Source organism: Propithecus coquereli, unplaced genomic scaffold (genome assembly GCF_000956105.1).
Source record: "Propithecus coquereli isolate 6110/MARCELLA unplaced genomic scaffold, Pcoq_1.0 Scaffold341, whole genome shotgun sequence".
NCBI classification, from domain to species: domain Eukaryota; kingdom Metazoa; phylum Chordata; class Mammalia; order Primates; family Indriidae; genus Propithecus; species Propithecus coquereli.
The window spans coordinates 1,304,410-1,319,053 of NW_012149075.1; the positions used below are offsets into that span (position 1 = coordinate 1,304,410).

The following is a 14,644-nucleotide window of genomic DNA, read 5'->3' on the forward strand; positions in this document are numbered from 1 at the left end:
ACAAAATTATTTGTTGTTTACTTGAAATTCAAATGTCAGTGGGTGTCTTTTATTTTTATTAGCTAAATCTGGCAACCCTAAAGCCCACCAATAAAGAAGTGGAAGAAAGAGAGTTGCCCGATAAAATAAAGAAGCCCAGTTAGACTGAATGCCAGATAAACCAATGATAATTTTTTAGTATAAGTCTGTCCCAAATGTTTCATGGGACATATTTATACTAAAAATTATTTGTCATTGATCTGAAATTTAAATTTAACTGAGCAACATCCTGAATTTTAGTTTCTAAATCTGGCAGCCCTGCCAAGAGAGGGGAAGGAGCTGGGGATGGCTGGAGCCCAGAGGACATTGCGGAGGTGGCAGGAGAGGCTGGCAAAGGGCGTGTCACACAGGGTCTGGAATGCCAGGCTAAGGGGTCAGCCTTCACCTGTGCGCATCGGGGAAGGACTCTGCGCGGGGCCCTGTGTGCGGTGCAGGGAAACAAACATGGCCCTCCCTCGTGAGCTTACAGTCAAGGGCGCAAGAGGAGCCTCAGCCCCTGGCGAGGGGACATGGCAGGAACCTCCTCCTATGGCACCCCCAGCAAGTGCTCTGGGCTCAGAGAAGGGAGAGGTGCATCTGGCTGGGAAGTCCAGGAGGCTTCCTGGAGGAGGAGGCAGATGATCTGGCTCAGCAAAAGAGATTTCCTATCTGCTGCTGCCTCACACCAGCCATCCCTGCCTCCCCCAGTATGGGGGTGGGGAGACACACTCGCAGGTCAGCCCCCTCTCTAGCGCCCCCATCCCAAGGTTTTTCTCACCTCCTTGCCTTTGCACCTGCTGCTCCTTTTCTCAGGAACACCCTTCTTTGCCTGGGTGACTCCTGCTTGTCCTTTTTTAAAAAAAAAAAAAAAACAGGGTGTTGATGTGTCACCCAGGTTGGAATGCAGTGGCAAGATCATAGCTCACTGCAGCCTCGAGTAAGCTATGATCTGGCTCAAGCAATCCTCCCAGTTGAGCCTCCTGAGTAGCTAGGACTAGAGGTACTCACCACCATGCCCGGCTATTATTTTATTTTCTTGTGGGGATGGGGGTCTCGCTATGTTGCCCAGTCTGGTCTAGAACTCCTGGCCTCAAGCAATCCTCCCACCTTGGCTTCCCGAAGTGCTGGGATTACAGGTGTGAGCCATCACGCCCAGCGCTATTTGTTTTTTAAGATTCCAGTCCAGTGCCCCCACTTGCCAGGGAGCTTTCCCTGACTTCACCTGATAGCCCCCTCCCAGACCAGGTCACAGGCCCATTGTGCTTACCCTGCCAGTGTGAGCGTTTTGTACATATCTATTTATCGTATCTAAACAACCTTTTGAGGCAGCTCCTCTTCCTAACCCCATTTTATGGATGAAGACACGGAAGTTAAGGAGCTCGCCCAAGGTCACAGAAGTCATAAGCAGTGGAGCCAGGATTCGAACCCAGGAAGTCTGGCTCCAGTGTGTGGTCTCAGCCTCTGCACTATAATGCCTGTAATGACATTGCTCACACTGAGCTTTCATTGTTTCAGGAGGGTTTTCAGGGGTGCTGTGCGCCCCATGATAGGTACGTGATATGTATGTATGATTACGTATGTGTGTTTCTGGATAAGGGTTCACAGATTTTCATCAGCTTCTCAAAGAATGTCCTGGTCTTCAAAGGATTGGAATCCCCACACTGCTTGCCTGGACGGACCGACCCAACCAAAGCCACGGCCCCCTCCCGGACCCAACCCACCACCCAACGCAGACCGAAAAAAAAAACGGTCAGAAAAAGCTCCCACGCACAGCACACAGGCCCCAAAAAGAACAACAGCCCCCCCACACCACAACACCACACCCCCCACACAACAGCGGGCTCTGTCCCCGCCCACACACACACAGACACCAGACACAACACAAAAGACCAAAAGAAGAGCGCTCCACATCGCCAAAAAGAGAACACAAAAGGCTCGGGACACAAAAAGGTGGACACAAGAAAAGGCACCACACAAAAGCCCCGGGTTGAGACCCAAAAAACACACAAAAACAGATGTGTGACTTTGAGCATCATTTTCCATTTCTGGGCCTTAGTTCTTGCCTCACCCACGTGTGCTGAGGATGAGTGGGGGTCCTTCCACTTAACTCGTCAAGGCACAGGGCAGGGAGGGGCATGCAGATGTGGATGAGGTGGGCGGGCCCTCTCCCTGCTGTCTCCAGGAACTCACAGTCCAGTCCTCAGGGTCTGCACGCAGTGACCACTCGGTATGTGTGTATTAGTCAGCTGTTACTGAGATAACACTGCAAAACAAACAATCCCCCAGATCCAATGGCTTGTGACAACAAGTGGCTGTTTTTCTTGTTCATGGGTTTCTGTCTGTGAGTCGACTGGGGCAGCCCTGTTTCAGCCTAGGAGTTGGGTCAGGGCCTCCACATGTCTCTCATTCTAGAGCCAGCTGTTACCCAGGGCAGACAGCAGAAGCACGAGAGGCCAAGCCAGATCAGCAGGCACACATAAAGCCTCTGGTTGGGTCATGTCCACTAGAACGTTCCAGTGGCCAACACAAGTCACATGGACAAATCCAACATCCATGAGGCAGAGAAATATACTCTGCCTACTTTGGTGGGAAGCGTTGCAAAGTCACATGGCAAAAGGCATGGGTGTGCAGCTCTGTCACAGGAAGGGAGTGAAGTATTAGGAACCACAGATGTGCATCCAATGACCAGATGTGCCCCAACGTGGCAGGAGCGGGCAGTGGGCTCTGGGCCCCCTGTGGGCAACGACCTCACTAACCTTCTTCTCTGTTCCTCGGCAGGAGCTCAGTGAGTACAACGCCACAGCCATAAAAAGCCCCACCAACACGGTCACTGTGCAGGGCCTCAAAGCCGGCGCCATCTATGTCTTCCAGGTGCGGGCACGCACCGTGGCGGGCTATGGGCGCTACAGTGGCAAGATGTACTTCCAGACCATGACGGAAGGTGAGCAGAGTCCAACAGGCAAGCACTGGCTCCACACACGGAGCAAACTCGAGGGCCACCATTCCTGTGACACGCGTTTGTGCAGATTAGAAAAGGCGCCCCTCGTCTAGATGTGGGACCTCCCTCCCTCCTGGCCTCAGAACTTTGTGCACCATACGAGCTGCACAGCCACATAGAGGGGACTTGTTTCTGTGGCCCAGAAAAGATGGGGACTCCTCTGTTGCCATCGTGTCAGCCAGGATTCTGGGGAGCTCAGGTGTAACTTGCAGAGCCACACTGAGCAAGTCACTCTCATTCCCTGCTCCAAATTTTTCTCATCTTTAAAAGGAAAGCATCATATTCAATCTGAGAGAGTAAACATATTTTGTCCATACACAACGCCAAAGACTTGCAGTTAGATGGAGAAGGATTCTGAAGCCACATCTGAGTTCAGCAGGAAGAACTGCTGGGATGGATTAGTAATGTCTGCCCCAGGCAAGGGAATGGGAGGTTGCAGCCCGTGTGCTGTGTGTTTCCCTCTCTGGGACTACATGGTCTCTAAGCACCATTCCTGCTCTAATAATCTTTGAGGAGCAGCATAGTTTAAGGAGCATAAGCTCTGAAGCCAGATAGATGGGAGTTCCATTGCCGATTCAGCCCCAACTATGTGGCCCTGAATAAGTCACCTTACCTCTGTGACTCTCAGTTTTCTCATCCATAAATGAGGGAGACAACAACAATCTCATTCATTATCACCGTCATTATCAAACTAGTATAAGATGAGGGACCTAGCACAGGGTTAGACTAGGTCCCACGCATAGTCAGCGCTCACCAAATAGTAGTTATGTCATCGTTGTCATTGCTGTGGGTCTGGGAGCCCTTTCACCAGCCAGCCAAGCTCCAGGGCAGCTTTGCCTATGACCAGATTCCAGCATCCCTTCTTGGGTTAGCATCCACGTTCAGCCACTGGGCCTTTATCTGGTTGAACATTTCAGAGGCTCCTGAATTCTTGCCTTATCCCAGAAATCCTCCCTAGGGCTCCACCCTCTCCTCCAGCACTCGCCTCCTTTGTAAAATCTCCCTCTTCCTCATGGCCAGCTGTTTCCACCTGTCTGAGCCCTTGGACGAGTGTCACTGACCGTGACTGGGAACTGGGGGACTTTTCCAGGACCCCTTCCTTATTAATTCAACAAATGTGTGCTGGGCCCTGCCGTTTGCCACGCCATGTGCAGGTGCTAAGGACCCAGAGTTGACCTCGTCCCCGACCGTGACAAGCTCCTGGTATGGTCAGGGAGCAGATGAGAAGGAAAAGTAATGAAATTTAAAACGACGATGGTGTTGGTGGCATTAAGATTGGACCGAGTGGTTTCCAAGAGCCAGGCCAACGCCAAGTGCATTTTATGCATAATCTCATTTAAGTCCCAGCTTTGGGTCAAGCAGACCTGGGTTCGAATGCTGGCTTTGGGGCCACTTCCTAAGTGTGTGTGACCTGAGGCAAATCACGACCTCTCTAAGCTCAGTTTCCTCATCTGAAATGTGAGGTGTGCATAGGAAGTACATCATGGGACTGTGCTGAGACTCAAACAAGATACGTAACATACTTAGCACAGTGATTGACACATGAAACAATAACAGTAACTTCATATTTACTGAGTGCTTGCTAGGCGCCAGGTGTTGTTCTAAGTGCTTTACACAGCAGTCCCAGGAGAGGGGAACCAGTATTCTGCCCATTTTACAGATAAGGAAACTGAGGCACAGGCACAGACAATTAAGAGTTCACACAGACAGTAAGTGACACCGTGGGGACCCACAGCCGGCGGGTCTGGCTCCAGAGTCTACACTTGTACCTGCCTCTGTGTGTATCAGCTATTGCCACTGTTGGTTTTCACACCAACATCGAGATGTGGGTATTATTACACCCATTTTATAGATGAGAAATTGAGGATTGGAGTGGTTCGTGGACTCATCCAAGGTTACTTGTCAGTGAGTGACAGCCCGGTCTCCGCATGGACATGTGGCAGATGCTCTTTCAGGGACAGTAGAGTCTGGGGATCTCAGGAGACTGGGGAGGTGGGGCAGCCATTAGGACTCCCAGAGCCAGGATGAGAACCCCGCTGTGCTCTCTCCCCAGCCGAGTACCAGACAAGCATCCAGGAGAAGCTGCCACTCATCATCGGCTCCTCGGCCGCTGGCCTGGTCTTCCTCATTGCCGTGGTTGTCATCGGCATCGTGTGTAACAGGTGGGTGGGGGCCCCAGGCCTGCTCCAGCCCTCGCTGTCCGAGATGGGCTCTCGCCATCCATTCGGCCATTCCTAAGAGTTGGGGGACAGAAGAGGCATTCCCACGGTCGTCAGGGGCAGGGAGAGACTCGGGTCGAGTGGCCTCCCACTGCCTAAACAGTCCCCGCTTTGGGCTAGGCCTCGCCCTTGACAAGCCCACCGTCCCAAGGGGTGGCACACTGAGACGCTAGCACTGCAGCATGAAGGAACGTCTCAGAACGGTGGGCAAGGAAGATTGCAGGGCGCTGGGAGCTTAGGGGCTGGCAGAAGGGGAGTACAGAGCACCCCACTTTCTGTATGAGTTCAGGCCCCCTGGCTGAGCTGCTGGAAAGGCGGGGGGACTTAGTCAGGAGGAGGTGGGGAAAGGCCCCCCAAGTCTCCTGCACAGCACAAGCAAAGGCAAGAGGGTGGGACTGGTTCCCTGACTTCTTCTGGGCACAATGCAAAGAGAGATCTCTTCCTTACTGAGTTCCCCACTCAGACCAGACCAGAAGGCCAGATGGACAGAAGCCCCCAGGGCCAGAGCCAGGGCTGGAACAGCTGTGCTCTTTGAAAGGGGCGTGGCTGGAGAGGGGAGGGGGCAAGAGTGAGCCTGGACTGAAGGCAGGACAAGTGGGAAGGGATGGGTAGGGCCAGAAGGGGCAGGCAGGGAGCCCTCTGGAAGGGGCGTGGCTTCCAGGGTCTGCCCACTCTCTCCCTATCACCCACTGTGGCTCCCAGCTCCCTGGGCGCCCCCAGGTGGCTCCAGCCCTTTGCTCTTGTTCCAGAAGACGGGGGTTTGAGCGTGCCGACTCGGAATACACGGACAAGCTGCAGCACTACACCAGTGGCCACAGTATGTACACAGCCCAGCGGGGCTGGCTCCCTTGGGCCCCTCCCTGTCAGTTCCCCGGGACCTCCAGAATCTCCTCCCACCTCCTCCTCCCGAGCTGCAGCCAGACTGAAATGAGCCAGGCTCACTCGCCTCTCCGCCCTGCCACGTGCTGTGCCTCCGCCGGGAGCACCTCTCCGTTCCCTTCCCCTGCACGGCTCTTACGCGTCCCTCATCCCTACGCAGCCCTCTGAGACCCCCTGCCCCACCCACCCTGGCTTGGGCCCCCAGCTGTGCGTGCACAGCCCCTCTGGCCAGGCTGCCTGTGACAGCATTTCCTCATCTCTCTGCCACCGTAGCGTGGCCCCTGCGGCTCTGGAACTCGGTCTGACATTCCCCGCTGCCTCCCCGGCACCAGCCCGGTGCCCGGCACGTGGCAGGCACTAGGTACACGTTCGCAGAATAAATAAGTGAATCGAATTGAACGAATGAATGACACGATGGGGACCCCAGGCTCTGGCCCTGGAGGTGCGAGGGAAAGGCAGCAGGAGCCCCTGCCTCTCACTCCACCGCTCCAGCCCCCTCCCCCGTTCCTCCCTGGGGACTCCGCTGGTGGCCGCTTCCCCCCACCGTGCCCCATTTCCCCCACTGTCCCCTCCCGCGTCAGGCCAGGGCTGGGGGTGTACGTGCCACACGCACCCCCAAAGCAGGTGCCCCCTCCTGAAGGGCCAGAGGGAAGAGTAGATCACAGATTCCTCTCTCCACTTGACCTTGGCCGAACCAGCGATCGGGGAGTAGGAGTTCAGGGCCACGGGAGCCTAGTCCTTTCCCCGGCTGACCCAGCAGAAAGGAATTCGAAAGGATCCAGCATAGCTTCTCAAACTGTACTCAGTGGGACACCTCAGGGGTTCCTCAGATGGCTGCCTCCAGGCAAAGAAGCCATCGTCATATCCCTGCAATTGCCACACCTCTGTGGTGGGCCCACTATGTGTGCAGGCCCTGTTGTAGGTGTGGGGATGCCTGAGCAAACAGACCAAATGTCCCGGCCTTTGAAGAAGTTATATTTAGTGGGGGGGACGGGGAATAAAAAGATACATGTCATAAATGGGTAAAGCATGTGGCATGTTGGAAGATGAAAGTGCCATAGGTCACAGTGGAACAGGTAATGGACTGAGAGTTGTGGGGCTCAGGGTTGTGTTTTTAAACAGGGCAGGTGGGGCTGGCCTCGTTGGGAGGGTTTTATCCGAACAAAGAGACAAAGGAGCTGGGGGAGTGAGCTGCTCGGAGGTGTCTGAGGGAAGAGCATTCCAGGCAGATGGAACAGCCAGTGCAAAGGCCCTGAGGCGGCAGCATCCCTGGCAGGTTTCAGGAATAGCAGAGAGGCCGGCGTGCCTGGAACGCAGTGAACAGGGAGGTGGGGGAGGTAGGAGGGAGCCCGACGTGCAGATTCCGCCAGCCTCTTCCCTGAGTGAAATGGGGAGCTGCTAGCAGGTTCTGAGCAGAGACCGACGTGCTCTGAGTTACCGTCTTGGCAGGACGTCTCTGGCTGCTATATGGAAAATGGACTGGAGGGGCTGACGCAGGCAGCCCTGTGAGGTAGATGCTGGAATAATCCAGGGAATATGTGATGGCGACCGGACCAAGCGGCAGTGGTGGAGGTGGGGGGAAGCGTTGGAATCTGACATATTTGAGGGTACGGCCACTAGATTTGCTGCAGGGTTGGATGTAGGGTCTGCAGGAAACAGCAGGGTCAGGGAGTTCTAGATATTAAGCCTCTGGGTTAGACTTGCTCTGAAGCAAAATTTCCTGGGTTTAAAAATAGTTTCGGACATACATGCAGAAATAATTAAACCATTAAAATTTCTAGAAGATAATTTACGTAACTTATTTAATGGATATGGAAATGGAAAAGGACTTTCTAAGCATAAAAGCAATGGAAAGTTCGGGAGAAAAAGGTGGACACATTTAACTACACCGAAATAAAAATCACCTGTAGGTTCAAAATAAAAGTCATAAATCGTGTCCCTTCCTCCTACTCCCCAACTAATAAAATCGTGATCGTGGATATGGCTAGATATGCTCAGTACATTCTGTGCACCAAGAATCGTCTTCATGCTTTATGTATATTTATGCATTTAATCCTTATACTTTCCTACTTCAAGTAGGAGGAAACTGAGGCAGAGAGGTTGCACAGCTGCTCAGGAAGGAGCTGGGGCGTGAACCCAGCTGTCTGGCTCCAGAGCGCACACTCTTGGCCCTGTGCTGTCCACATTCCACTGAGCTGGAACAGGACAGGCTCACGTGCTCCGTCACCTGGAGCCCGTTGGGAGCATTGTTATTTGGAGCGTGGGTCAGTAATAAGAAAATAGGTGAGATTTATTTTAAAAATAAACCCCAGGATTTGTTCATAGATCAACACATTTTAATGCCTAAGTTCCCACTCCCTGCATCCTGAGCCGCAGCATTAGACCTGAGCAGGGCTTTGTTCTTTTCAAAGCACTGCCGCCCCGTAAACCACCCAACACCCCTGTGTGGCCGGGACAGAGGAGGAAGCTGAGGCCCAGAGACGTGTGTGACTGGCTTGTAGTCACCCACACGGTCGCGTGTCTTCCGTTGCTCAGCAGGTGCTGAGTGAGTACCACGGTCTTTGGTGCCTGGATGTGGGGCCGGAGGGACTGACCTGGTTTCTCATCCCTGCTCTGCCACTGGCCGGCTGGGTGACCTCGGGGAAGTCGTCAAACCTCTGAGCCTTGGCATCTTTATGTGGGAAGGAGCGAGAATGATACTTCTTTCACAGGGTCGTGAGGATTAAATGAATTAGGAGATATTAAAGTGCTTTATAATAATGCTATTTAATAATAGACAGCTCTGCTTTGCAACAGGTAATAATTATTCAGTGCTTTCTATTTGCCAACTACTGTACTGAACCCTTGAACAAGATACGCTCACTTAACCCTTGCAATCCCTTTAAAAATGAGATAGGTACTGTTTACTATACCCATTTGGTGGGTGAAAAAAGTGAGGCACAGAGGTTAAGTAACCTGCCCAAGGGCACACAGCTGGATCGCACAGTGGTTGATCCCGGATTCAAACTCACAAAGCAGCTTATTAGTGAGCATTAGCAGCGGGAGAACCTGAATTCAAACTCGGGACTCTGCACACTTGGTTTCTCTTTCCTCATCGTGAATTTCCCCTTTGAGTTCAGGACGACAGTCAGTGGCTCTGACGGGCATAAATCATCCAAGCAACAGCCCGGTGTTCCTGGAGACTCTGCCTGCAGAGGTCGCTATCCACCCTCAGTCCCGCAAATGCCTCCTGGGAGCCAGGTCCTGTGTGAAGCTCTGGCCAGGAGGAGTTCAGCTTCCGTCCCAGGAGACAGATGGGGGAAGGGTCTAGAAGACACTGCAGCCTGGTGGTTACAAGTGGAGACTCTGAAGCCAGCTTGGGTTCAAACCCCACTTCTACCATTACGAGCTGGGTTCATGTCCCCATGAATGGGTCATGTAACATTTCTTATGCCATATGGTTTCCTCATCTGAAAAATACAGGTAATATTGGGTTGTACCCAATGAAATTGCTATTTTTGTAGGTCAGAAACAAATATTGACAATTTCATAAGGTTCGGCCTGATAATAGCACTTACCTAGTAGGCTTGTTAGAAGGAGTAATTGGATCCAAAACTATAAAGCACCTAGAACAGGACCTGGTACCTAGAAAATCCATACTGAACATACATTCAGTAAATGTTTATTAAGCATCTACTGTATACCACCTTCACGTATGTACTCCAGAGCCAGCATTCTAGACCAAGGGCTCATAACTTGGGGTTTACAGACCCCTAGAGCTTCCAAGGGCCTGCGAACACTCCAAAATTACATGTGGAATATAGGTGTGCACACACGGGAATACTCTCCCAAGGAGCAGATATGTAGCTTTCATCAAATGCTCGAAGGCATTCATGACCCCAAACAGGTGGAAAGAGAGAAAGAAGGCACATAAATGAATAATGCTATTATTCATTCAATAAGCATTTATCGAGCACCCACTGTATGCCAGTTCCTGGAATTCAGCATGAACAAGACAGACCCGGCCTCTGTCCTCCTAGAGGAGGAGGTAAAGCAAGCCCGCACGGGCAGCAGAGCATTCCAGAAAGGAGCAGCAGGGGGCTGCAGGCAGGCATATCTGGGAGACCTAGTACAAGGTGGAAAAGCCACACCGACGTCAGGGCTGTAAGAGTGGGGACAGGGCTACAGGAGCCTGAAGAGAGGGATTCCACTGGAGGAATCCAGGCAGGCTTCACAGAGGAGATGGCATTTGATCTGGTCACAAAGAGGAAGAGGAGAGGTTGCTGCAGGTGGAGAGAACAACAGGAACAAAAGTGCGGAGACAAGAAATTGTGAAGTGTGTCTGGAACCCCTAGATAAATAAGTCCTTTTAGCTGGAGAGAAGAGGGCAGGGAGCTGGACATAGGGCCAGTCCCAGGGAGCTGGGAATGCCAGGCAGAGGCACTTGCCTTTGTCCTGTAAGTGGCGATGAGCCCACCTGACCAGTGCTCCTGGCCACGGCTTGGGGATGGCGACTAACTTGTTGGCAGCAAAGGTGATCAAGGAGGCTTCGAGCTCCTGCTCGCTTCCCCCTACCTCCCCATTGACCCATTCCTGCCCTCCCTACCCGGCTGGCCCGCCAGAAGGGGCCTCCCCCAGTTCTGTTGGGGCTGAAAGCCAGGCGCCAAGAACCACAGGCCATGCATTGAGTCTGTGCAAGAAAGAGAGGAGCGGGGAGCGGATTCTCCAGAGAGGATCCAGGGAGCGGATCCCCTGGCTCTGAGGTTACTGACTTGGGGAAGGAGGCAGTCAAGGCTGAATACTCCATCCAGGAGGAGACACAGACCAGATCCTGGTTGTATTTCATCGAGGAGGCTGTGAGCATGGTGATTAAGAATACTGGCCCTGGGCTCAAGTCTGACAGACCTGGGTTCAAACCCTGGCTGTTCCATTTGCTAACTGTGTGCCTTTAGCCAGATAACTTAGCCTCTCTGAGCCACAGTTTCCTTATATGTAAAATGGGAATAATTACCCTTTTCTCCAAGAGTCCTGGGGCAGAAGAGATAAGATAAAGCATGTAAGAGCCTGGCACAGTGTCGGGCACAGACAAAGGGCTCAGTAAGTGACAGCTGATGCTGTTATTATTCTCTCTGCCATCTGGATTCTGCTCAGCTCTACAGACACCGAGTGTCTGTCGTGTGCAGAGCTTTATGCAGTGTGCCAGGGAGGGAGAAATGAGGAGAGATCGCGCACCCACCCCCTCCTCCAGGAACTCAGTCTTGCATGGTGCTTCATAACCTCTTTGGGGGTCTCAGACTCCTGGGAGACTCTGCTGGAAGTTTTAGAGACTGTGGCCAGAAAAACAATCATCTCTATGTGTGTATATGCGTAAAATTTTAAGATAGAAAAATCCAGATGTCTAAACACAGGGATGGATTTTTAAGAACTTTTATTTTTGACAATATTTATTTCCATAATTTTTTTATTTAGAAGGAGCATGAATTACTTTTTGAGTCCAGAAAGGCAATAATATCAAATGCATTCCATTTCAAGAGGTTACCAGACCTCGCAAAACCCATCCCAGGAATGCCAAATTGGCTCACAGACCCAAATTAAGAAACCCTGACCTAAAGGGCTAGACAAACACCCACACAAATAATCCCAAATAAAGCTGATGTGTTAGAGCAGCACTTGGCAAACTTTTCTATGGGGGGCCAGATCATAAAGATTGTAGGCTTCCTGGGTCTCTGTTGTAACCATTGAACTCTGCTGTTGTAGCATGAAATCAGCATAGGCAAAGGAATGAGCATGGCGTGTTCCGATAAAACTTTATTTATAAAACAGGCAGTAGGCCAATTTGCCAGCCCCTGTGTTAGGGGCTCCAACTCCTAGATCCCCAGAATATCTGAAATAGAGGCTGAGAGTGGTCAACTCACATGTCCAAAGTCACACAGCTGAGCAGAGTTGATGGCCCGGCTCACCAACCAGCCAAGCTTTATGGTGACCCAGGGATTCCTATTCCCAACTCCTAGAGCTGCTGCCTCCAAAGTCACAGCCTCTGGAGCAGAGGGAGAATGTGAGCAGGGGCCTGGAGAAGCCGGGGGGAGGCCTGGGCTGGGAGAAGGCCAGAAGGTGTGGGCGGCAAAAGACCCGTTATCCATCCGGAAGGAGGAACATGTTTGGGTTCCCCTCCTTCAAAGCGTTTTGCTGATTCAGTGCCAGGTCAGAATTGAGTTTTTGACATCCAGATTGCCTTCTTCTCTTTCTTCATCGAAAGATAAAAACCTTCGTCAGGTTAGGAATCACACTAATCTGCCCCATGTCTAGCCTCATGCCGATCACCAGGGAATCAGGGACCAGAAAGGGCTAAGACTTGGCAAGTGGGGGACTTGGGAGGGGCCCAGGAGCCATGGGTCCTCAGCCCCTGGTGAGTGAGGTGGCCCCTCCAGGCTCTGGGGCCTGCCTGGGAGGGCTGGGCCACCAGGAAGGCCTCCCCTGGGAGGGGAGACATGAATTAGGCCTGGAGAGACAGGCGATCTCCTTGGCCGGACCCCAAGAACATGGTCTGCTGCCTGCTCTTTCCTCTCTCCGTTATTTACTTCCAGTTCTCTCTCTTCCTTTTTGCCTTCCTCTTCCTTTTCTTGGCACCCCTCGATTCTCTACCGCAAGGGCAGAAAACCTATCGACCCTTTCACCCTTCTATGCCCACACCCATACCAGACGCTGCTTATCAGTCCTGACCGTCTCTCTGCTGCCCAGAAAGCCATTGCCAACAGTGAGAGCTGGAGCAAGAGCCAGAACCCATTTGCCACCCTCCTGGCCTCTCTGACCCCCTCTCCCGTCTACTCAGCTCAATGAGGCCCAGAGAGGTCAAGTCTCCCGCAGGAAGGGGTTGCCCAGTTCCTTGTGGGGGCCACGTGGGAGTGGATTTCCCTCCATGGAGGGACTGGCTCCTGCTTTTCCATTTGTGCGCACCTTGAGTCCGTCTGTGACCAAGCCTGGTCTTGTCCCCTAGTGACCCCAGGCATGAAGATCTACATCGACCCTTTCACCTACGAGGACCCCAATGAGGCGGTGCGGGAGTTTGCCAAGGAAATTGACATCTCCTGTGTCAAGATTGAGCAGGTGATCGGAGCAGGTAGGTGGCTGGTACCCTCACAGGTTCCATGGCTCAGCCATGGGTGCACAGACCACCCCAGTGTGTACTCCTGGGGCAGAGGGTAGGATGTGGGACAGGGGCCTCAAAGGACCCTTCAAGGCCTGAAGGCTCAGAATGCCCAAGGAAGAAGGGTCACCTCACCAACAGAAGGGGAAACTGAGGCACGGAACTGGGAAGGAGCTTGCACAGCAAGTCAGAGATTGAGCTGGGTCTGGAGCCCAACTCTCTGGACTCAGTCCAGTGCTTTTCCTTCTTCCTGCCATTCATCCCAGGGACCCATCCCCATCTCCCCAGGTTCCCCTCCATCCTCACCCCCATGCCCAGACAGATACCATGGGGCAACCCTGCAGAATTCGTTAATACTCTCTTCTCCCAAAGGTGGCTAGGACTTTTCTGGCCCCCACATTCTCAAAGGGGTTCTGTGTCTGCAGGGATGAGTTAATCACTGAGGAGAAAGAGCAGCTGCAGGCCCCAGGAATGGAAGTGACAGGGAACAGGGAGGTGGCACTTCTACCTGGCAAGTGATCTTCTGCCTCTCTCCGTGTATCTGTCCCAGGGGAGTTTGGTGAGGTCTGCAGTGGCCACCTGAAGCTGCCAGGCAAGAGAGAGATCTTCGTGGCCATCAAGACGCTCAAGTCGGGCTACACCGAGAAGCAGCGCCGGGACTTTCTGAGCGAGGCCTCCATTATGGGCCAGTTCGACCATCCCAACGTCATCCACCTAGAGGGTGTTGTCACCAAGAGCACACCTGTGATGATCATCACTGAGTTCATGGAGAATGGCTCCCTGGACTCCTTCCTCCGGGTAGGGGAAACCAAGAGTGCCAGGGGCCCATGAGTGGGACAGGAAAAGGAATTGTGGACATATTTTCATAGTGTCAGAACCTGAAGGGGTCTTGGAAAAGCGCTGGGTCAGGAATGGCTTATAGGCTGTCCCTTGCCATTCCCCTACTATGGCAGGCATTGCTAATCAATCCTAGCACTCTCTTCCACTAAGCCCAGAAGCAATCTCAGGGTCCTTCCCAGTATGATTCCCCAGGAAGCCACACCAGTCAATCAGAGTCGGCACACAATCTGAAATCTGTTTCCATCCACGCCCTTAGCCAGCCTCCTCATTATGCACAGGAGAAAACAGGCTCAAAGAGAGGTAGGGATTGCCCAGGGTCACCTAGAGGATTAAGACGAGAGCTTGGACTGGAACCAGGTGTCTTGACCCCTCGTTCAGAGTTTTTGCCAGATTTTGGATTTCCCCAAAGCTGTACAGGCTATGGGGGGAAGACTTCAGAGCACGAGGCCAACAGAGGAAAGTTTCAAGGTCACCCCCAGGAGATCACAGCCAACCAGCTAGACAAAGAGCACTGGACTGTCAGAAGCAGGCCATTGGACTAGCAGCCATTCAGTAAAACTACCTGCT

At 52.6% G+C, this 14,644-nt stretch overlaps 1 protein-coding gene across 3 annotated transcripts in view; it reads left to right on the plus strand.

Annotated features, from left to right (window-relative positions):
• EPHB2 (EPH receptor B2) overlaps positions 1-14,644 on the plus strand; it is a 180,320-nt gene that overhangs the window by 159,203 nt on the left and 6,473 nt on the right. For 2 of the 3 annotated variants that reach the window (XM_012650871.1, XM_012650869.1), the window contains exons 7-11: positions 2,797-2,959; positions 5,070-5,178; positions 5,988-6,052; positions 13,088-13,210; positions 13,788-14,035. In XM_012650871.1, the coding sequence (XP_012506325.1) occupies positions 2,797-2,959; positions 5,070-5,178; positions 5,988-6,052; positions 13,088-13,210; positions 13,788-14,035 (708 nt within the window). Of the gene's footprint in view, positions 1-2,796; positions 2,960-5,069; positions 5,179-5,984; positions 6,053-13,087; positions 13,211-13,787; positions 14,036-14,644 lie in introns of all 3 variants that reach the window. The other variant, XM_012650870.1, reaches the window with a different exon arrangement.